Source organism: Candoia aspera, chromosome 1 (assembly GCF_035149785.1).
Source record: "Candoia aspera isolate rCanAsp1 chromosome 1, rCanAsp1.hap2, whole genome shotgun sequence".
Lineage (NCBI taxonomy): Eukaryota > Metazoa > Chordata > Lepidosauria > Squamata > Boidae > Candoia > Candoia aspera.
Genome location: NC_086153.1, coordinates 244,296,021 through 244,319,441, shown reverse-complemented (window position 1 = coordinate 244,319,441; position 23,421 = coordinate 244,296,021). Strand labels below are relative to the sequence as shown.

The 23,421-nt window shown below is 37.6% G+C and overlaps 1 protein-coding gene across 1 annotated transcript; it reads right to left on the bottom strand.

Moving 5' to 3' along the window:
* Positions 1–1,608: 1,608 nt before the first annotated feature.
* Positions 1,609–21,514, bottom strand: SAAL1 (serum amyloid A like 1). Its single transcript, XM_063289382.1, has 12 exons — positions 21,327–21,514; positions 18,995–19,090; positions 16,292–16,375; positions 14,374–14,453; positions 12,944–13,003; positions 11,492–11,607; positions 10,277–10,460; positions 9,778–9,863; positions 9,490–9,678; positions 4,649–4,845; positions 3,590–3,682; positions 1,609–2,168 (listed from the first exon to the last, which is right to left on the bottom strand). The coding sequence occupies exons 1-12, from the start codon at positions 21,450–21,452 to the stop codon at positions 2,076–2,078; spliced, it is 1,404 nt and encodes a 467-aa protein (XP_063145452.1). The 5' UTR covers positions 21,453–21,514; the 3' UTR covers positions 1,609–2,075.
* Positions 21,515–23,421: the final 1,907 nt, after the last annotated feature.

Genomic DNA, 23,421 nt, shown 5'->3' with positions numbered 1-23,421 from the left:
TCTGCAAAGGTCACTTATTATTGACTCTTATGTATGGGAAACAGAGGATGCAAACAAGTCATAAGGACTCCTTGTTAATTTGGTATTTGTGAATTTAAATATGAATTTTTTTTACTCACAAAATTATAAATCAGACTGCCATGTAGATTCTAACATGACACAGATACCATAATAACGAAGTAACAATTTCTCTTAGCAGCATCCCACAAAGATAATATACAAAATTATACTACGTCAGGTTTACTTAACATACACCCCATTAGCTTAGGATCACTCAAAATTCTATCTGACATGACCAATATACATAGCGGTAACCTATTCAGAAATTCTAAGGCTTTTCTCCCCCCATCTTCCTTTAGCTTCTTTGTGGTACCCTGGAGGTATTTGGGAAATTGCATCATGTTATGGACAAATGAACCTGGCTGAAGCAAAGGAAGCAAATTTCTCTCCTGGCTAAAGGTTATTTTTTAAGTCATCACCAAATAGAAGAGACAGGATGGAATTCTTGAGATGTTTGAAGAAGTTATGAATGTTGTAATTTTGCACAATTAATATCAACAGGAGGTTGCCTTTGAATTTAAAAGGCAGTCTACTTCATTGCAATGCCCAAGAGTTGGTAGTCTATTTTATTTGCCATTAATCTCAATGAACTGAACATGAAGGTGCGCTACAGGCACGGATATAGCCCAATACTATGAATGTTTTCATTTCTGACATTTTAGGTTCAGTCTCCACCATCTCTATTTTTCTCAGCCACTGTGAAAGGTTCAGCATTTGAATTCCTCATTTTTTTCAGACTGGAGTACATCTCAATTGTGTGCTGAAGACTACGGTGACTGACCCAATTCCTGTAGTTTGTCTTCAGTGTATACATGATAGAATAAGCATCTTCCTCCAAAGTTATGAGTGTAGCAAATCCAGGAATCCTAGGCTAGGTGGGACCTACAGTTTCACTTACAATAAAAAAAAAACCCTTTTTAAAAGTATGATACTGTTGGCCTAAATTCACTTTCTCTAGCAGAAGCCATACATTTTAAGATTAAGTCAGGGCAAATTAAAATTCCTTAGTCTTGTCTACAAAATTTCCATATTTCTATGTTACTTGCATGTTATTATAATTATATTTTTATCCCGCTCTTTTTTATATATATAACTTAGGGTGGCACATACCTAATCCTCCTGCCTATTTTCCCCACAACCACCACCTTGTGAGTGGGTTGGGCTGAAAGAGAGTGACTGGCCCAAAGTCACCCAGCCGGCTTTCCTGCCTAAGGTGGGACTAGAACTCACAGACTCCTGGTTTCTAGCCCAGCACCTTAACCACTAGACCAAACTGGCTCTTTGTTATATGCCCTATATGCTCTATGCGCATGCACTCTCACTCTCTCTCTCTCCCTCTCCCCCTCTCTAAAATGTTATATGCCATATGAAATTCATATGAACCTTCCTCTAACACTGCAATTTCCTTACCAGCGATACTGGCAGAGAGTACCTACTTCGAGCTGTTGCATGGCACTAGAAGACCTGTGGCACTTCTGAAGTATAGTTGAGTTATATTTTATTCCATTTAACAAAAATAACGCACAAGCACAATATCTGTCACGTAGGTCAGAATACTTGTTTACTAGTTACAAAAATGTCCAGTTTGGGATGTTACTATAACGTTAAGGTTTATCTTGGTACAACTTTCTGAATCATCTTTTTTAACTCCGTAAGAGAAACAAAACCAAAGCAACCGAATTATTCTCTGTAAAAAATCTGTTACCAATAATAGGGGAGAAAGGACAACTTTTTCAGACTAGATGAAGCATCGTTCATTTTTAGTTGAAATTTACAACCTCAATAGCTACTAACATATAAAATTATGTTGCATTTTGACACCATCTACAGCACTTAAAACTGCAGAGCTGCAGATGTCAGTCTTCAGGGAGTTTGTTTTTCAGGCCATTTTCTATCACTTCTATTCCAAATGATTCTCATCTAGGTTTCAGTGTGTTTGGAATTCTTTACCCACTGCTTTCTTCAAACAGAAACAAATTATACACAATTTCCTCCAACAAAGTAGACACATGCGCCTATGTCTGGAGTTTCAGACTTGGGAAGCTTTTGCTCAAGCTTTCAGCAAGAGTCTGATCTGCTCCATGCAGCACTTCAAGAAAACTCTCCACCTGGGAAAAAAGAAGAGTATGTTTTGTCATATACTGTACAGCAAGTTGAATCAGGTAAAACATGGGAATTGCTAAGCAGGATGAACCTGTTTTGTCAAGCACCTTGACCAGGATGTAGATTCTTTCCAAATTTCATGCTGACTCTTCACTAGTTCACAGGACATAAAATAATAATTTCTACAGTGCTACATTGTTGATGTTTTCCTACTAATGATTAAGACTGCTATTGTACCTAATCATTTTGGCCGGGTGAAGAGGTTGTATTTGATTGTCTCCTTTCAGTGCTTGATGCAAATCGCCTGGGGGGAGGAACCTGCCCGGACTTGTTTCTTACTTCCTCCTTTTTTTTCTCTCTGCCGGCATGTAGCAAGCCAGGAGAGCTAAGTCCTTTGGATATGTTTTGCTTTTGTTTTGCTTTCTGTAAATAAATTATTTTTATAGATATGCCTGGTGTGTGTGACTTTTCTGATCTCTCCTGGGCTAAAGGCTTTCCCAGCATTCTGCCAACATACATAACCACCTGCTGTCACAGCTTTCTAGGTTTTGAACTTCACAGCTATCAGTCAATACAACTTCTATGAGAATGGAAAACTTCCTTCCTAAAATACTCATTGCTGCCCTTTAAAATACATTATAGGTATGGGGAATGCTTGTGTAAATAAAGTATTTCTTGGTTTAGAAAATAAACAAGCCTGTAGTATTTATTTACTTCACCAAGTTTATAACCCCATTTGGACAGCATACAACAAAAAACAAAATTATAACACCAACATGACAATAAAAACCCTTTAATCGGAATATCTATGATAGATGCTCTCAGTCAAATCAGGTGGTGAACTTCAAAACCTAGAAAGCTTTGAAGGCAGTTGGCTACATAACACTGTAGAAATTATACTAGAATTCACCTCCTAGACCTATGAGATACCCCTCTTTGTTCTGGCAGCTTCACTGCCAGTGTTTTCTCCAGCACCAACATGTTCCCTTTTAACAATGGGAACCCCAAAACTTTGGCACAAAAAATAAATTCACAGAATTCTGAATTCTCCCTCTGGTTCAGGATCTCAAGATGGTAGGACTCCCTCCTATTTTTCCCCACAGCAACAACCCTGTGAATTAGTTTGAGCTGAGAGAGTACAACAAATCACCCAGTGAGCAGCCATGGCTAAGGGTAGACTCAAATCTGGGTCTTCCCAGTGCCAGTCCAACACCTTAACAATTTCGAAGACATGGGTTATACAGCTGGACACTGAGATGAAAGAAAGAGAAGAGATTATCAATGGAATTTTATCAGCCACATTTTTTAACATAAACCTCTACATTTTTTTTTAGATGAAGCTATGTACATCAGATATATTTATCCTTGATAATACTTAAGAATCAACTCAAACACAGCTTTTGCTTATTTCAGAAGTCATACATACCGAAGATGAATAAAATGGGAGGAGATTTTGAAATGCACAGGAACATTTCTGTTCATTTATATGACCTTGCTTGAGCCCCTCCAATATGTTTTCCTGAAAACACCAGCAAAGAGTTACATGCTGTTTGAATAAAGAATTTTTAATAAAGCTTATTAACATTGGTAGTTCAACCGCGAAAGACAAATATAAACAGCATGCTCCAGTGAAAAATGTTAGTCATGGCAACGCAATGATCAAAGAGTATTTAAAACATATTAATATTAATAACAGCTCTGCATATGGAGAATACTGAATGCTGAATATTGAATACTGTGGTATTTAATATTCCAATACGTTTCATGTGTATAAAACAATCTTTGAATCTGTCTGGCTGCAGAAAAGGTGTTAAAACGTAATACTCTATAATTGCTAGAAGTGTTCCATAGGGTTTTTATACAAGAGCTGAGAAATAAGCATTTACAACAAGAGAACAGATACACATTCTCCCTTAGTCAAACTAAATTGATATTATTTCATAAAAAAGGCACATCCCACAGAGGATTGACCTTCCCTGTCCACAGTAACAATTTTCCAGTGGGACTCTTGCACAAATCATAAAATGCAAGCCAGCCACATTTCTCCTATCATTTTTAACATGGTGAAGGTGTTCTACAAATATGGTCAGACACATAAAAATATAGGTTCCATTCCCTTCCCATTCTGGAAAACAATTTCAAAATTAGTAAGATTACACGTGCTTCAAAAACTATTCAGAAGTACTTCAGAAGATGTGACAGTGCAAGTGTAGCTCCAGTAAAAGCAGCCATGTCTTTTTTTAAGCATCTGTGTCACTCTTGGAAAAAAAAGTTGCTTTAATAAATAACATTAAAGATACAACTCTTTTAATTCATACATGGGAACCTGTAACTCCCATGCATTCCAAAACATCCCTTCTGCATCATTTCTGAAGCATGAACAGCTCTAAAAGTATGGGAGCTACTACACTGAGAAAACCAGGGCTGAAACAAAGCAGGTTGAGTACCATCCCATCTTAACTTTTAAGTTTTATGACTTTTTTACCTCTGATAGTTCCTGAAGCATATTGGAGAGTAATTCACAACAGATGTCCTTCAAAATTTTTAAATGGAAATCTTCATCACCTATTTCCAACTTCTCACACTCTTCTGACTTGGATTTGTTTGAGCTATCTACAGATCTCTTCCCACATTCATTCATATTTTGTAACACTCTAATCACACTGTCAATCAGAGCCATATCTGAAATACAAAAAAGTTAAAAATTATGAATGAAAGTATTTTGGGGCAAAGAGGAATTCCTAGTAGCAAAGTAAGTTTTAAAATAGGTAGACTTTGGAGTGATTGACAATATCAGAAGTCTAAAAAAAGACCCAGAACAGATGAAAGATCAAAAATTAGATCAAGCAGCAGCTCTTTCTTCATAAATTAACCTAATAACTGACATTATAGATCAAATTATTTTCTACAAATATTTACAGACTGAACAGTCCATTTAAAAGGAAAAGAAATTAGAAAAGGAAAATGCACATATGTCTTATAGTATTATATATTAAAAAGGACAATGTCAATTTGTTAGAATGTAATCACTTCAGTCAAATATCTATGGCCTCAAACTGGAAAAAAATAGTCATATATATTAGACATTTATCATAAAACCTGGAAAAACAAATTCAAGATGAAGGGAAATTTATACTATTACAATTTCAAACTGAATATAGGAAAATTAACAATAATTTCAATTTATGTCCGAATGACAATAAATAAAATGTTATCAAACTATTTTTCAATTAGTTCTTGAAATTGCAGAGAGGGGTTTTAGATATTGGAGATATAAGTGGGGGTCTTTTATGTCACTCTTTCTTCTTTTTGTTGTTTATTCGTTTAGTCGCTTCCGACTCTTCGTGACTTCATGGACCAGCCCACGCCAGAGCTTCCTGTCGGTCGTCAACACCCCCAGCTCCCCCAGGGACGAGTCCGTCACCTCTAGAATATCATCCATCCATCTTGCCCTTGGTCGGCCCCTCTTCCTTTTGCCTTCCACTCTCCCTAGCATCAGCATCTTCTCCAGGGTGTCCTGTCTTCTCATTATGTGGCCAAAGTATTTCAGTTTTGCCTTTAATATCATTCCCTCAAGTGAGCAGTCTGGCTTTATTTCCTGGAGGATGGACTGGTTGGATCTTCTTGCAGTCCAAGGCACTCTCAGAATTTTCCTCCAACACCACAGTTCAAAAGCATCGATCTTCCTTCGCTCAGCCTTCCTTATGGTCCAGCTCTCGCAGCCATATGTTACTACAGGGAACACCATTGCTTTAACTATGCGGGCCTTTGTTGTCAGTGTGATGTCTCTGCTCTTAACTATTTTATCGAGATTTGTCATTGCTCTTCTTCCAAGGATTAAGCGTCTTCTGATTTCCTGACTGCAGTCAGCATCTGCAGTAATCTTTGCACCTAGGAATACAAAGTCTTTCACTGCTTCTACATTTTCTCCCTCTATTTGCCAGTTATCAATCAAGCTGGTTGCCATAATCTTGGTTTTTTTGAGGTTTAGCTGCAAACCAGCTTTTGCACTTTCTTCTTTCACCTTCATCATAAGGCTCCTCAGTTCCTCTTCACTTTCAGCCATCAAAGTGGTATCATCTGCATATCTGAGATTGTTAATGCTTCTTCCAGAGATTTTAACTCCAGCCTTGGATTCCTCAAGGCCAGCTTGTCGCATGATGTGTTCTGCATACAAGTTGAATAGGTAGGGTGAGAGTATACAGCCCTGCCGTACTCCTTTCCCAATCTTAAACCAGTCTGTTGTTCCGTGGTCTGTTCTTACTGTTGCTACTTGGTCGTTATACAGATTCTTCAGGAGGCATACAAGATGACTTGGTATCCCCATACCACTAAGAACTTGCCACAATTTGTTATGGTCCACACAGTCAAAGGCTTTAGAATAGTCAATAAAACAGAAATAGATGTTTTTCTGAAACTCCCTGGCTTTTTCCATTATCCAGCGGATATTGGCAATTTGGTCTCTAGTTCCTCTGCCTTTTCTAAACCCAGCTTGTACGTCTGGCAATTCTCGCTCCATGAACTGCTGAAGTCTACCTTGCAGGATCTTGAGCATTACCTTACTGGCATGTGAAATGAGTGCCACTGTTCGATAGTTTGAACATTCTTTAGTGTTTCCCTTTTTTGGTATGGGGATATAAGTTGATTTTTTCCAGTCTGATGGCCATTCTTGTGTTTTCCAAATTTGCTGGCATATAGCATGCATTACCTTGACAGCATCATCTCGCAAGATTTTGAACAGTTCAGCTGGGATGCCGTCGTCTCCTGTTGCCTTGTTATTAGCAATGTTTCTTAAGGCCCACTCAACCTCACTCTTCAGGATGTCTGGCTCTAGCTCACCGACCACACTGTCAAAGCTATCCCCGATATTGTTATCCTTCCTATACAGGTTTTCTGTATATTCTTGCCACCTTTTCTTGATCTCTTCTTCTTCTGTTAGGTCCTTGCCATCTTTGTTTTTGATCATACCCATTTTTGCCTGGAATTTACCTCCAATGTTTCTAATTTTCTGGAAGAGGTCTCTTGTCCTTCCTATTCTATTGTCTTCTTCCACTTCCGCGCATTGCTTGTTTAAAAATAATTCCTTATCTCTTCTGGCTAACCTCTGGAATTTTGCATTTAATTGGGCATATCTCCCCCTATCACTGTTGCCTTTTGCTTTCCTTCTTTCTTGGGCTACTTCTAGTGTCTCAGCAGACAGCCATTTTGCCTTCTTGGTTTTCTCTTTCTTTGGGATGTGTTTTGTTGCCGCCTCCTGAACAATGCTGCCAACTTCTGTCCAGAGTTCTTCCGGGACCCTATCTACTAAGTCCAGTCCCTTAAATCTATTCTTCACCTCCACTGCATATTCCTTAGGAATATTAGTGAGCTCATATCTAGCTGATCTGTGGGTCTTCCCTAATCTCTTTAGTCTGATCCTAAATTGTGCAAGAATAAGTTCGTGATCGGAACTACAGTCAGCTCCAGGCCTTGTTTTTACCGACTGTACAGATGTCCGCCACCTTTGGCTGCAAAGGATGTAATCAATCTGATTTCGGTGTTGTCCATCTGGTGAAGTCCATGTATAAAGCCGTCTCTTAGGTTGTTGGAAGAGAGTGTTTGTTATGCAGAGTGAATTGTCTTGGCAAAATTCTATCAGCCTGTGTCCTGCTTCGTTTTGTTCTCCCAGGCCATACTTACCTGTAATTCGAGGTGTCATTTGACTGCCCACCTTAGCATTCCAGTCTCCTGTGATGAAAATAACATCTCTTTTAGGCGTGTTGTCCAGTAGGTGCTGCAGATCCTCATAGAACTGCTCTACTTCAGCTTCTTCAGCATTTGTGGTTGGGGCGTATATTTGGATCACTGTGATGTTAGATGGCTTGCCCTGAATTCAAATTGAGATCATTCTATCATTTTTTGGGTTGTATCCAAGCACTGCTTTAGCCACTTTACTATTAATTATGAAGGCTACTCCATTTCTTCTGTGGTCCTCTTGTCCGCAGTAGTAGATCTGGTGGTCATTTGATGTGAAGTGGCCCATTCCAGTCCATTTCAGTTCACTGACGCCCAGAATGTCTATCTTTAATCTTGACATCTCACCAATAACCACATCCAATTTGCCCTGGCTCATAGATCTTACATTCCAGGTTCCGATGGTGTGTTGATCCTTAGAACATCGGATTCGCCGTTCACCACCAGCACCGTCGGCCGCTAGCCATCCTTTCGGCTTTGAGCTAGCTGCGTCATCACGTCTGGGGCTAGTTGAGCTCATCCTCTGTTCCTCCCCAGTAGCATTTTGACCATCTTCCGACCTGGGGGTCTCATCTTCCGATGGTATACCGACATATCTCTGGTTGTACTGATCCATTTAGTTTTCACGGCAAGAATACTGAGGTGGGTTGCCATTACCTTCCCCAGGGATCGCATTTAGTCTGACCTCTCTGTCATGACCTTCCCGTCTTGGGTGGCCCTTCACGGTTTAGCTCATGGCATCATTGAGGTGCTCAAGCTCCAGCACCACGACAAGGTAACGATCCTTTGCTGAAGTTTCTTCTTTTAGATGTATTGAAACATAAATGCCCTTTAGTGAAAGAATATACTTACTATTCTTCTGCTCACCAAACTTACTCAAGAACATACATGGGCTATATCTCTAGCTCATTAACCCATTTTATAGATGTGGAAGTTGCAGCTCTTGTGCAGATCATAATCCAATAACTGTACTACTGCATAGAAGAACCTCCAGACCAAAAAGTTGGAGGCTGAATGGCCTATTATTATTGCAAAAAGTTAGTAAACTGAAGTACTGATGTGAATTAAAGAGATTCTTCCCAATCAATTTAACTCCTAAGGTTTCATTATCTACAGTGTGGGATTCTAGTAAAGCATTCATGAGAGGACTGTTTATTTCTTTGGCATTAAAGAAAAAGAAAACCATGCAAGAACAAAAGAACATCCTGATGAATGAACTGAAGCAATTATAAATTTAATTTAATCAAGATATAAGCAGAATCTAGTCTTGGATTTAGAACAAAGTGATTCAAAATCAATTGGACCTAAAGGAAATGAATTAAACTTACAAGAATATGAATTTTGCTAAACAGAAATATTAGGAAATTAATACCATTGAAGCAGGAAGAACTCAAGCTATGGCAAATTTACCACTTGTGAATAGCATAATAATGGTTCATGTGGAAATTGAACTGTGGATATTCCTGCAAATTTCTCATTCCCCAACTCCACTATGACCTATACTAACCTTCCAATATTCAATTTTGAAATTCTTCTATTATATTGCCTACCATTTTGGCTTTTGTAATGTACAGTATATGGTATAACACTTACTCTTTTCCATCTTGACATAGTCCTGTTCTGTCTGTGAAGCAAAGATGGCTGATAGCACAGATAAAATAGAAGCCAACACGGTCTTCTGTTCTTGAACAATAATTGGTGGATCATCTGGCTGGCAGAGTTCATTGCAAAAGAGATTATATAGCAAGCTCCATGTTTCCTTTCCTCTATCAGGAGACTTTACTGGAAAATGAGGAAAAAAAGTTAGTCAATCCCTGGAAAAATTCTTTATCAAAGGACTCTCTGCAAATACTTTGTCATTAAATGCTTCAGAAAACATACCAATTGTTTGAATGCCTTCATCCACAGTAGTGAGCAGCTGTAGAATATGCATATAAACTTCAAGTCCTTCGGAATTGTTATCTGAGCTGCAGTAAAGCATTATGAATTCTATTTAGAACTATTTACCAAGAAATATTTGTGTGTCTCTGTAAGTGTATGAGAAAACTCAGACTTGAGGGGGGACATATTGTTAAAAAAAGCAAGTATTTACTGAAATGTTTCTACCTCATTCAGTGATTTCCAAGGTAGTTAAACGCCAACATTTCAAGTTCAAAATACTAGTATTGAAATGATTTGGTGTTCTTTTGCTACAAAAGGCAGATAAGATGTGAGTTCAGAGGTAAATGATATCTAGGCCATGTTGTGTCATGCATTATATGGCTATTCAAGCACCTTGGATGCCTTGGAAATAGAACACTGTAGCCTGAACATTACTTGTCCTACATGAAGCAAGGTGACTTATATTCCTGTGCTTGCATGCATACTGACAGATGCTTACCAAACTTGTTTTGCAGCTTCAAGCAGACAAGGTATAATCTTAAAATCAGGAAGTTCATCTGGAGAATCATCTGTGGGCTGTCCCACTGATGGACAAGAATCTTTTTTAATCCAATTTATCATTAATTCTTCATCCAAGTCAAACAACTTATCAACCACCTCACCAACTTTCACAAGTAACTCCACTGAAACAAAAAAATTAATTTTGGTACGGTTGAATTAAGACCACATAAAATACAAAGCAAAATTCAAAAAACAAAATATTTTAGTATGCTTTGTTTAAATCACAATAGTAATTAATTTGGACGTATGCTGCTTTGAGAATCTTTATATTGGGAAATATAATACAATTTTATTTTCAAGTAAATAAATACAAAATGACCAGAGAAGTAAAATGGTAATGTTGTATATTTTTTCCTCTCCTTTTTCTTAACTTTTGCATTTTTTTTCAGTTCACTCTGCAGGAATGATACAATTTTCAGAACATAAAGCATAGCATTAAGAATTAGGATGACAAGTCTGTTGCTTGTCCCCTAACACTTCGAGGTATAAAACACACTGTATTCTGTGGATTTCCAAACAGCAGTTTAATGTTATGTCAGTAGGTATTACTAAGTATCAGAGTGGCACTTTGGATTTGAAGGCAAAAAGTTGGAGTATGAAAAGGTATGCATTATGCCACCTGCCTGCAACATTTTAATTGGAAATGTTGTACATTTTCCTTTTATATCTTGCATTCTTTCCCTTTTAGCCCATGTTTACCTTCGAAAATATATTTAAGAAAATTCAGAAAATCAGAGCACTTATGGCACCTACTCCTTAAGTTTATTTTACCCAAGACTTGAATTGCCAGAAACTCAAAAAAGACTTTTCTGTTGTTCCTTCAGTTTGTAAATGTAAGTGCCAGCAGTACTTTAAGAAGATCCAACCACATTCGTATTTTATATTCATGTAAGAGAATATTTTATGGATAACCAGAAGACTTTATAACCATAGGAAAAAAAGACACGGAAGACACTCCACCGGTTCACATGGTTTCACTGTGTTGTGGATTCTTGGTTTCTTAATAAAAATGCTTTGAGCAAAGTTTTCCTTAGAAGTAATTAAAAAATATTTGTTCCCCATAATCCAAATACATTGGGAGTTGTGCAGTTTTCCTCACTTTAAAAAAATGCCCTTTGGTGCAATAAAATACATTCTCCATGTGTTAGCTTACCATTTGTAGAACTAGACATGATAAAGCAGAAACAGTCATAGACAGATGGACTTTGTCGGATTCTCTCCACCCAAATATTAGCCACCTCAGATTGACAGAGGCAAGTCAACAATAAGCTAAAGTAAAAATGGAAACGTAACAAGCATGGGTATTTTTTTTTGAAAAGCCCAAATTTATACTCCGATCCTATAAGCATCTAGAAGTAAGCTCATCAACCATATTTCTAAGTAAACTTGCATAGGACTGCACTGTTAAGTTTTTATCATGGCATATGTTTTTTAGGTATACAATTAGAATTAAAATCTAGCAAACGATGTGTGAAATCAATTTAATTGTGAAAACTGAGTAACGGAAAGTAAGAATCTAGAAGTCCTGGAAGCATCCTACTGAGTTCAGTAGTACTTCTCCCAAGTAAATTTAAGTAATAAAAAGGGAATCTACTAGCTTTCTAATTGCTTTCTAATTCATATTTCTTTCTAATTCATATTGCTAATGGAGACCAAAGTAATAACTTGCCTTACTAACTGCTCTGGGAACCAATGGCCATTAGGACGTAGGACCATGAAGAAAAACTTCATGGTGTAGCAGAGAGCAGCCTGATGGTTTACAGTGACCAAGTAAGCAACAGCTAGATCATTTAGCAAAAGGGAGATTAGCTAGGTTCCTTACTTCAGCCTCTCTGCCAGCTAGAATACTCAGGTATTCCTGACAGTTGCCAGGAACTGGAAGGATCAAGAGCAGCACATGCTGCTCCTATTATCAGAATAACAATTCTAATTCTACCTGTTGTCCAAAAGAATAAGAACCAAAAATAGATACTTAAGCAAGGCCTCTAGGAAAGGAAGATCAACCCATGCTGAATGGAATATATATATGCCGGTATATATTGCCCATCACCTCTTCATGGTCTTAAAGAACTGATCCCTCCTTCCTTTTTGCCTCCACTTATTCAGACTGTCAGCTTGTTTAATTTTAAAACTGATATGAGCAGTTTTTGGAGACAACAGTTGTAAGATAAGGAAGATAGAAGCGCACCAAGTAAATATACTGACACTTTTATCTGTGAGCATTAGAAAATGGCCACATTTATACCTAATACTAAGCCAGAATTGTAAGTAATTATGGCTAACTTATAATCAAGCAACAACAGTTCCATCAGTGGTTTGTTTATCCTTACAAGCAAAGCAGGAATACATGGTTTCTGATCTGGGAAGAAATAAATTAGATGAATTAACCAGAAGTCTTGGTTTGTATAAAACAGACACACAGAGTTGACCAGATCTGAGAACTGCATTTCACTGCAAGAGAAGCTACGAGCAAATAAATTGTGTGTACAAGCAAACTGCCTATTTCCAGGTAAACCAGAATTCTACCATTCTGGCTTAGCATTGTCCCTTAAGCTAAGATATTTTAATCACTCAAAAGCAAACAAACAAAAAAACCCTTGCTTACCGGCTTGTTTCAAGCAGAGTAGGGGAATCAGAATCACATAAACGTCGCAGCACTATTTGTCTGGAAAAATTACACTATCAGTTAAGCAGCATACAAAATAGGAGACAAACATTATTTTCTGTGCCTTTACTCAGACATCTACCAATGCTTCCTGAGCCCTGTCATCCTTAATGTTTAGTGTTGCCAGAATAAAGAGCAAGTAAATATTGGAGGACGGTCTGCCTTTACGGCACACTACGGAAGGCAGACCTTTTCAAGTCTAGTCCCAACACTATGGAACATGCCGCCTCCCCCCCCCCTTTTTTGGTCTATAGAAGAATGCTTAAACCTGTTCTTTTTAAATGGGTCTTCAAAGGTTAATGCCAGCTGGTGTTCTTTGATGACTACTTTTTATTTACTATTGTTCATGATGTATGGAGTGAGATGACTGATGTTGTAGGCGATTATTATTTATCCTTAGGTTGATGTACACTGATTGGAGCAGCATATATATTCTATTAATACCTTCTTGATTTATTGAGTGATTTAGAGGGTATGGTCTACCATATCAATCCAAGTACCTGGTTCTACACAAATTTACTTGCAACATATCTAATAAAGAAAACCTGTAGCAAAGGCATTCAGGGAGGAAACACAGTAAGGTTTATTGCTTCTACTAATTAACCATTCAATAGCTAACAACATTGTTCTGCTTGCAAAAGAAGGTATGTTATACAGGACGTTGAAAATGGAGCACACGTAATCCTCGTTTAGTGACCACAATTGGGGCTGGCAACTCGGTCATTAAACTAGGTGGTAGCAAAGTGAAACTGTGACTGAGCTTATGATCTTACTTCAGCTTTCCTTCGCTTTACAGATCTGTGAAGGTCGTAAATGCGAGGATTGGTCATACAGTTACTTTTTCATCACTGCTGTAATGAACAGAGGAGGAATCAAAAATTTTATCTGGGCATCCCCGAGGCTCTGGCCATATTCAGTGTGCATATTCTTTGCATGCTGTATTAAGACTCTGCTGCTGCAGTTCCTGCAGCTGAAGCAGTGAATGAACAAAGAATTAATGAAAGTTAAGTGAGAAAAGAAACAGGTTGCTTTGGGGGGGAAAGCATGAAAGTTAAACAACTGGATGAATTCAATTCCAGTAAAGATATACAACCTGCTAATACAGCCAGGCCAAAAAAAAAAAAATCTTATCCTTGATCATGTTTGCAAATACGTATGTATAAAGTCATTTTTTCTCATTTTCCTTTTATTCTTACATTTGGACTTGACACTGCTTTTCCTGTATCTTCATCCTTGACAAACATTTAAGACACCTTATATCCACCAACATTAGAAGTATATTTTTCTTTCATTCTATTAAGAATCAATGTGTATTTTAATAGGCACAGAAGCTAAAACTGGAGTCCAAAAATCCTGAAATAAAAACTTACCCAAGGTTCTCATCTTTACTAATAGATATGCATGTATCTTGGCAACAGGCCATATTTCCCAGAATACCCACACAGATTTCCTGCAATCCAAAATATAGTAAATTAACATAAAGTTATATATACACTAAGATAAAAATTATCAAGGAAATATATGCTTTGGTGTGTCCTCAATACAGGTAGTCCTCACTTAATTACCATTCGTTTAGTGACAGTTTGGACTTACGACAGTGCTGAAAATCGACTTACAACCGGTCCTCACACTTATAACTGTCGCAGCATCCCCACGCTCACGTGATCACAATTTGGGTGCTTGGCAACTGATTATGATTATGACCATCGCAGCATCCTGTGATCACATGATCACCATTTTCAACCTTCCCAGCTGGCTTCTGGCAAGCAAAATCAATGGGGAACCACTTGATTCGCTTAACAACCATGTGGTTCCCTTAATGCCTGTGTAATTCACTTAATGATTGCTGCAAAAAAGGTTGTAAAATCAGGTCGGCCTCGCTTAATGACCGCTTTGCTTAGCAACTGAAATTCCAGTCCCAATTGTGGCCGTTAAGTGAGGACTCCCTGTAAATGCAGAATCAATCAAAGAAGAGATCTATATAGCCTTCACTTCTTCTCAGTGAATGGCCAGATCCTTTAATAAGGTTTAATAACATAGTTAAGTACTAGGTTTCTCATATTGATAGACTTTGCACAATAAGACATTTTGGTATACATTTAATCATCTTCTAGGAGCTGCACTATCTTCTTGTTGTATGGGAAAAGCGGAGGAGAGAGTATTGCATATACTGCCTTGAGTTCCTAAAGGAAAGGTTCAACAAATCTAACAAATCAATCAATCAATCTCTTGCTAACAATGTGAAGAGGTTCCACCTGTATCAAAATTTTCCTAATTATAACTATCCCAGTGTGTAGATTTCTATTATATGCTATTTTGGAAGCCATACCCAGGCCATTCAAAACCTTAAAATTCAAAAGCTATTTTCAGTTGAAAACAAGCTGGAAGCCAATTAAATTGTGCCAAGGCATAGCTAATCAGGATATGTCAGTTAACACTTCTTAAGTAGAAGCATTCTACATTGCTCGAAGTTTCAAAGCTATCTTCTTGGACAACTCAGAGCCGCCCAGAGTCACTTGCTGAGATGGGCAGCTATAGAAATCAAATAAATAAATAAATAAAAATAAAAATAAAACTCCACAAAACATACAATGCGATAGGCTAATCTGGAAATCATGGAACACAAACAATAATCACTGGGTCTTTTGCCTTCCAGCAGAGCAGGCCTGCAGGCATGGAAGCCAAATCAAATAACCCATCTCAAAGGGGAGCGAAAAACTGGGGAATTCTGGGAGTTGAAGTCCACAGATCCTAAAGTTGCTGAGGTTGAGAAGCACTGCTATAACCAACAATAAAACATTTGGAAATCTCTTAAGTATATAAGTGTCCTAACAGTCAGAAATCACGCTGAGATGAGGAGTAGGTCTCTAGTGTTTATTACTGCTACATAAGACAGAAAATCCTAACAAACTGAAGAAGCGTGGGAAAAACCCAGACAGATAAACCCCAAAAGTTAAGGCGGGTCTGATCTGTGTCTCTTTGAATGGCTGCTTAATTCCTCAGTACTACGCATGCGTTTTCCCCCCTGGATGGAGGCCCCCTCCTGCTCGTCATCAGTACTCATGACAATAAGTGTATTATAAGTAATGGATTAATAACAAGAGATGTTAAAAATTCAGAAATATTTAGTCAATTGCATACTTAATGTCTTTCTCTTGGAAGATCAAATTTCTACTTTTTAATATTGTATCTTTATTTGCTTTTTGGCCTCTATTCAACTGCATTATTCCTATGATAATCCAAAACTCAATATTTAAGCAATAAACTCAGGTTCATAATGGAACTTACAGTAAGTCGAGGACACTTGGACTTTGCAAGAACCATCATAAATATATCAGGGGCTTTAAACTCTTGTAAAAATAAAGCAACATCCTGAAAGCAAGAAAGTTGGATTAATGATGTGCAGTAAAACAAAGTTTACTTGGTCAGGAGTGGCATAATTTTTAAAAGTTCATTTTGGAGTTTAATATACTGTAAAACGTTTCTGCTGGCACCATCCCAAATGATAATCTTAGTTCTTAAGATGAAGTTTGAACTTTTATTAATGTTATCTCCCCTGCATGGTTCTTTTCTTGGTAACACAGCATCTTAGACAGTAGTGTGGATGATATTACATATATTCTTTCTCTCATTTATTCAGAGGACCAGTTGATCATAAACAAATGATCAAAACATTAGATGAACAGATAGTAGAAGACATGTTATTTCTTTTGAAAGAGGTACAGCAACAAAGAAGCCTTGTGTGGTGCAGAGTGGTAGGCGGCAGTATTGCAACCAAAACTCTCCCCTCAACCGGAGTTCGATCCCAGCAGAAGCTGGATTCTCAGGGAGCCGGCTCAGGTCGATAAAATGAGTACCCAGCTTGCTGGGGAAGGTGACGACTGGGGAAGGCAATGGCAACCACCCCGCTCTATAGTCTTCCAAGAAAACGTCTCGAAAGCAGCATCCCCCCAAAGGGTCAGACATGACTTGGTGCTTGCACAGAGGACCTTTCACCTTTCACACAGCAACAAAACTCTTCAGTGTTTAATTTAAGATATGATCTGGAGAACATACAGAATGTAAGATCAATATAAAGAACAGATTTAATGAACCTATGCCAAGGGTTCTTAGGCAGTAAGTTACTGCAACCCCCTTTAATGATAAATCTGGGAGGAAACTCATGAATAAAACTAATAAATTTACAGGGGTCAGGATTGAGGAAGTAACAAATATACCATTTAAAATACCACTTACTTTTAATAATTAAATATATATATATATATATATATATATATATATATATATATATATATGAGAAATTCTTAAATTTGTCAGCTTGTGCAGGTAAAATGGGGAACAAAGCATGGAACAAGATTTGATCATGTTCAAATTCTGCCTATACAAGCCTGATTGGGTATTGGGTATAAAAGAAAAATGGGACCCACATTTTGAGAATCCCTTCCTCTTACAAGCAAGATTTTGCTTATAATCTTACAAAGAAGAATAGAGCAAACCATGGGGAAAGAAATGTCAAATAAATAGGTGGATTTCAGAGGGACACAACTTAAGATGGATAATGTGGAGCAGGAAAAGAAGGAAATTCCAAGAAGGAATTTTACTTCACTGACTACAGCCAAATCTTGGCAGCAAAGACCATGTTAGATTGTTAGAATGTGGAACACGTTAAGGCTAAATGGCATAACAAAACAATTGATTCTTCTTCAAAGGAATTTTAAAAGTGAACCAGAAACTACTATAAAACTTGAATTTGCAGTAACAGTAGTTCAGAGTAAGGAATAGGTGTTAGACAAGGATGCATATTGTCCCCTTATTTAACATATTTAGCAAATATATTACAAGAATAGCAAAATTAGAAGAAATTACAGCTGAAATCTAATTTGGAGGTTGACAATTTGAGATATGCAGAGATATGCAACAATTTCTTAGCCAAATGTAAAAAACACTTTTTAAAGTTGTCTTTGAAAGTTAAAAATGGAAAATGAAGTATTTTGGTTAATGTTAAGTAAGACAAAGATTATGTCATGTAGCATGCTAAGGGAACTTGCAGCTGCCAAATGATAAAGTGAAGACAGACAGTGTGCTGGAGAAATAAAAAGTTTAATATTAGGAAGAAAGGCAGTGGCAAGCCTAAGGCAAAATCATGATGGAAAAATATATTTTAATGACAACAAAGATCAGAATAGTTAAAGTAATGGTCTTTTTGGTTGTAACGTAAGCATGTGAAAGCTGGAAACTATTGTAACAAAGAAGAGAAAAAAGGTATACAGTATGTCTTCAAATGATGGGTTTGGAGGCAGTTACAAAGAGTAGCACAAGTGCAAGAACCACCAGTACCTCCAGGAACAAGTAAAGGCAGACTAGAAGGCACAAGCTCATAGGCTTTTGGCATATGATTTAAGCAGATGATGGCCTGGAAAAAAAAATATATACTTGATAAGTTTGAGGGACACAGAAGAATGGGAAAACAAGAGATCAAGAAAATAGACCCCATCAAGGGGATTACAGGACTGCCCTTGGAAGAATAATTGGATATTACTAAAGACAGGCCAAGATAGCAAGTATTTATATATGCAGAAACTGAACCCAATTTGAAGACACCTGCCTAATTCTAAAAAATAATTCCAAATGTTCCAACTTAAACTTTTCTGAGGTTTTCCAACGATAGATAGATAGATGGATGGATGGATGGATGGATGGATAGATAGATAGATAGATAGATAGATAGATAGATAGATAGATAGATAGATAGATAGATAGATGAAGATACCCTTTTTTGCTTGATCTCTAAAAAAGCAAGACACCCCCCCTGTGCAAAAAAACAAAAAAATCCTGTCAGGACAATCTGTCTATGATGGTACTAGCAGCTACCCCAGATCACAAAACAATATCATGCCCATAGTTTTTAATAGTTCCTAGTTAATATTAGATATGCTTAATTCTATTCCCAAATGATTTTAATACCCTACGGAAAATAGGTTTAACTAATACCTTATCCATTGACATGTCCCATACTTTGCAAATATCATTCTCCATCTCTTCATCTAGTTCCATTGGTTCTTCTACATTGTCCAGTTCTGAAGCATCCTTTTAAGAGTTGTAAAGTAAATAAAAAGAATACAGATATAAATTTACCAAAGCAACTCAAGTGTTTTTGAAAAGTGATCCAAAATTGGATCCAAGTATCTAGCATATTTACTAGAATCTGTCAAATACAACAAGACCTATAACCAAGATAGTATTTATGATAGGCATACACTACTGTTTCTCTTCTGAGTATTGTTGAAGAATATCATTAACTGTATCATTTGGAAATCAAATACTCTATTGCTCTTTCATTCTATTTCCACATCTGGATAAATAAGGTAACATTTTGAATAGTCCTTGGAAAATGCTTTCAATTAAGGGAAAAATATCACCATTATTTCCAAACAGTGCCGCCTCTTTTAGTTAATAGTCTTTGTATCAATCTTAAGAATTTTACAGAGAGATTCTAGCACTTTACTATTATAGTACTGTGTTAGCTATGCTAGTTTTTAGATTTTTTTAATCTCTCAAAAGTTTCAGTGTTATTATTAAAATAGTTTTAATTCTTGATTATACCTTATACCAGTCTATGACCAAAATAAAAATTTGATTGATTGATTTTTCCAAATAGTAATAAAAACAACAAAGAATATTGCAGATTTATTTGTGGGGGGAAGGGGATTGAGAAAGGACATCTTTTCTCTCATTCTATATATAAGCTTCTACTTATTTTCAACCCACACACTAGGGTTTATATACTGGAAACCAGATGCCAATGACTCCAAACTCAGGAGAGAAATGGCTGAAGGCAGAGGGGTAACTTCACACTGTCAGAACAGTACAATTAAAATAACACAAAGCTTTTCTCCTATATATCCAACATGCAACTTCTACCCAAATATTATAGCCCATGGAAAACATACTAGACTTAAACAGTTATTGTAGCAATATATTGTTACCTACATAAAGCATAACAAATGCAATGTTCATGCTGCAATTATACTACTATAGCAGATGTGGGAATATTATTTATTGTGCCAGAGTCTATACATGTATATTAAAAGGCAAGTCTAATTTCAGCATTATTTTTTGTGCTGGTCTTACATTTTATATATTTTACTTTTTTTTTACCCATTCAATCATGTCCGATTCTCAGAGTCTGCCTAGACAAGTCCCTGCAGTTTTCTTGGTAAGATTTTTCAGAAGTGGTTTGCCAATGCCTCCATCCTAGGGCTGAGAGAAAGCGACTGGCCCAAGGTCACCCAGCTGGTTTCGTGACTAAGGTGGGACTGGAACTCAAGGTCTGCCGGTTCTAGCCTAATGCCTTAACCACTACACCAAACTAGCTTTCATATTTTACATATGAAGCTATAATTGTACATATATATGTCTGCATCTATAACACCTATTATCTTGCCCTAGATATTGGGCAAGATGATAATCTAAACCTATTTGTCACCTTTAAAATGACAGATTGGCTCTTGTGGTTCTGTGCCACACATGACCCAGTTAATCTAATTGCGGATTATAGATAACCTCAGATATGCTGATGCTCTGTTAATAAGTACTTTGCTTAGACATTCTGCTACCCTGTCCCCTGTTCAAAGCTAGGAACTGTTAGAAATAACAGCATTTGTTTTTTTATTCAAACACTTCTATTGTTTCCAGTTAATTAAACTAAAAGGAATTTCTCTGGAAAGTCCCAATCTCTACCATATCTTTGGACTGTTGACATCTCTCTATTGATAAACCCAGGATGGAAATGTTTGAAATATAAGTGCCATGACAGGAAAACACCTAACAGGTCAAGATGTCCAAGACAGCACTACAGTAATTTTACTGCATTCAATGGTTGTCATTTATCTATGACATCTATATTTTGTTAATACAATGAAGTCGTTTAGAATCTCCTGTTTCTTTTCCTTGTTCTGATCCATCCTGAATTAATCATAGAATAACTGAATATTTTAAATAATTATCTAGCCCTCATTCAATTTCTCCCATTAGAAAATTGTTCATGTTTTTGCCTGATTTTGTTCAAATTTAAACATAAGATGCTTGGGTGTAGTCTTTTAACACTCTGATTAATTTAAAATGACACCTTCTATGTCTGCAAACTTGAATGATAATTTGAACTAACTATTCCCCAATAAGTTGCTAAACATGTGTTCCCAAGGTACTGAATCTCTGATGCATAACCTGCCTTGTGCATGCCACCCTTCTATGAAAAGATCCCTTGTTTCAGCATTCAGCAAGACAACAAACACACACAAGGAAGATGATCAATACAGAGCACCTCAATTAATTTTGTAAGCACACTAAACAGCCAGTGTTTGCTGTAGACTGTATTTCCAATGGAATCCCCAGCAGCCACTTCCTCCTCCTCTGAATCACTTGAGGGGGGTGAAGGATTTCTGTCCATATTTATGCAATGCTCTCCTATTAATAGATTGAAAGATTCCTAAAAAAGAGTACAAATAACAATGTATTTTAGAAAGAAAAACACTTAAGGGTAAGGCCAAAATGCTTTAATTTTATCAGCCAGAGATATAAAAGTCCACTGCAATAGATGATTGCACTGATTGATGATATCCATGGTCCCCCCCCAACTTTTACATTTGGATGCTTTAAAAATACATGTCACTTATTCCTCTTTTCATTTCTACAGCAATACCTTGCAATACTTCCCTGTCAAATAGTAAAACTGTGTGTTACTAAAACCAATAATTTCCTAGGTTTAAAAATAAGAAACTCATCCAGAGCCAAACGCTGACATTGCTCCTAAGAAATCATTTAAAAACTAGGTGAAAATGTATACATGCATATTCGCTTATTCATTAGTTCGTTAAGAGCGAGGAGGAAACATGCTGACATGTTTTCAATAACTGGAAGTTTAAAGCGATTCAAATCCATCCCGTTGGATTTAGAACTTCTAAAAATGATTTCCAAATAATCTCTTACTACCTAGTGAAAAATAGGGCTGTTCAGTATAGCTAATTACAAACAAATATAAAATAAAACCAGAAAAGGGAAAACAAAATCAGAGAATTCGGTGCGAAGGGGAAGAACTTTTTGCCAGCCTGTCAGATTAAAAGCCCTAGTCTTTCCCTGGAGCCGAAAGCAAATCGGGGGCTCAGCTTTACATCAAATTAAAGGCTGGCTTCGCAAAATCCCGGGGATTTTGCTCCTCCTCCTCAGGAAAGCCCACACACGGAAAGCACTTTCCAAAGGCCACGAGATCTGGAGACCTGCTTCTCCCGCCGTCCACACCAACCTCCACCACAGTCCCAGCGCCGCAACACGGATTCCGTTTCCACTTTAATCCCAGCAATTTAGCTTCCCGCCCGTCCGGTGACCGACACCGATTGGCCCACTTTTTGTTTTGCTCCTGGATGTCTCCACCTCCTCCCAGCTTCCCGTCCGTTCCCACCTCCCGTCCGTTCCTCTTTCAATGCTCAGAATTGGAGGCTTGTCGGCCTCGGAGAAAACAAATCGTCGTCACAGGCGCGCAGCCCTCTGACGCAACGCGGAAGTGGCCGCCCTCAAATGCTACCGCCCTCCGCCGGCTTCACGGTGCACTCTCCCCCTCTGGGTGGTTGCAATGGTACGAGCACGCGCTGAGCTTCTGGAGGAAAGGCGGGAGATCGAACGAAACAAGTTTGGCACGTTCACACGTCCTGTCTTGTTGCTGTTGAAGTGACAGCTCCCGGCCGACCTCGGCTGCCTTTAAAAGCTAAGCAAGGTTGGTAGGCCTCGTTAATATCTGGATGGAAAATCACCTGGAAATTTGAAAAAAAAATCTCCAGAAAAAGGCAGTGGTGAGCCGGAAAGCTGCCAAGGAAAACTATATAGTTGCAATTACCAGGAATCAAGGTCAACTCAAGGGTGTTTACCTTTGTATTCGCATTTTTTAAAACATCAAATTAATAAGGTACAAAAAGCCTGCTGAGCATGGGACTTAGAATTCTTCTCAGCCAATACAGGACGACTTCCAATGGAGGAGCTGATAATATTGTGAATCCGTATCCAATTGCCTTTTCCCTAAGGATTCACTGGGTGGTTTTTCTTTCTCTGCAATCCCTAGCTGGATTTTTCAAACTTGATCCTTTTTTTCACTGGCTTGTGAGAACTGAAACATGACTCTTTTAAGATACTTCTGCCTTTATTGCATACACAAGCATTTCCACAAGGCTTAACACAGCAACATCATGGATTCATTGACAGCCAAAGTAAACGTAATGTTAAATAAGACTTCGTATTTAACATACAGGAATACAAATAATGGGATGTATAGGAGACAGTATCTCAGAGGCATGGAAAAACTAACCTTTTGATCTTTATTACCCCAAATTTTATTGTGCTTAATTTTAAAAAGGAAAAGGAGGCCTAGC

What these genes read in the sequence shown, in the direction of transcription:
- SAAL1 (XM_063289382.1), bottom strand. Translation starts at nt 21,452, where the DNA reads ATGGACAGAAATCCTTCACCCCCCTCAAGTGATTCAGAGGAGGAGGAA. An exon ending in AGTAAAGATGAGAACCTTGG is followed by an intron (nt 13,004 to 14,373) that starts GTAAGTTTTTAT and finishes TAATTTTTCCAG; the next exon opens with ACAAATAGTGCTGCGACGTT. An exon ending in ACTCTGCTTGAAACAAGCCG is followed by an intron (nt 11,608 to 12,943) that starts GTAAGCAAGGGT and finishes TTTTTACTTTAG; the next exon opens with CTTATTGTTGACTTGCCTCT.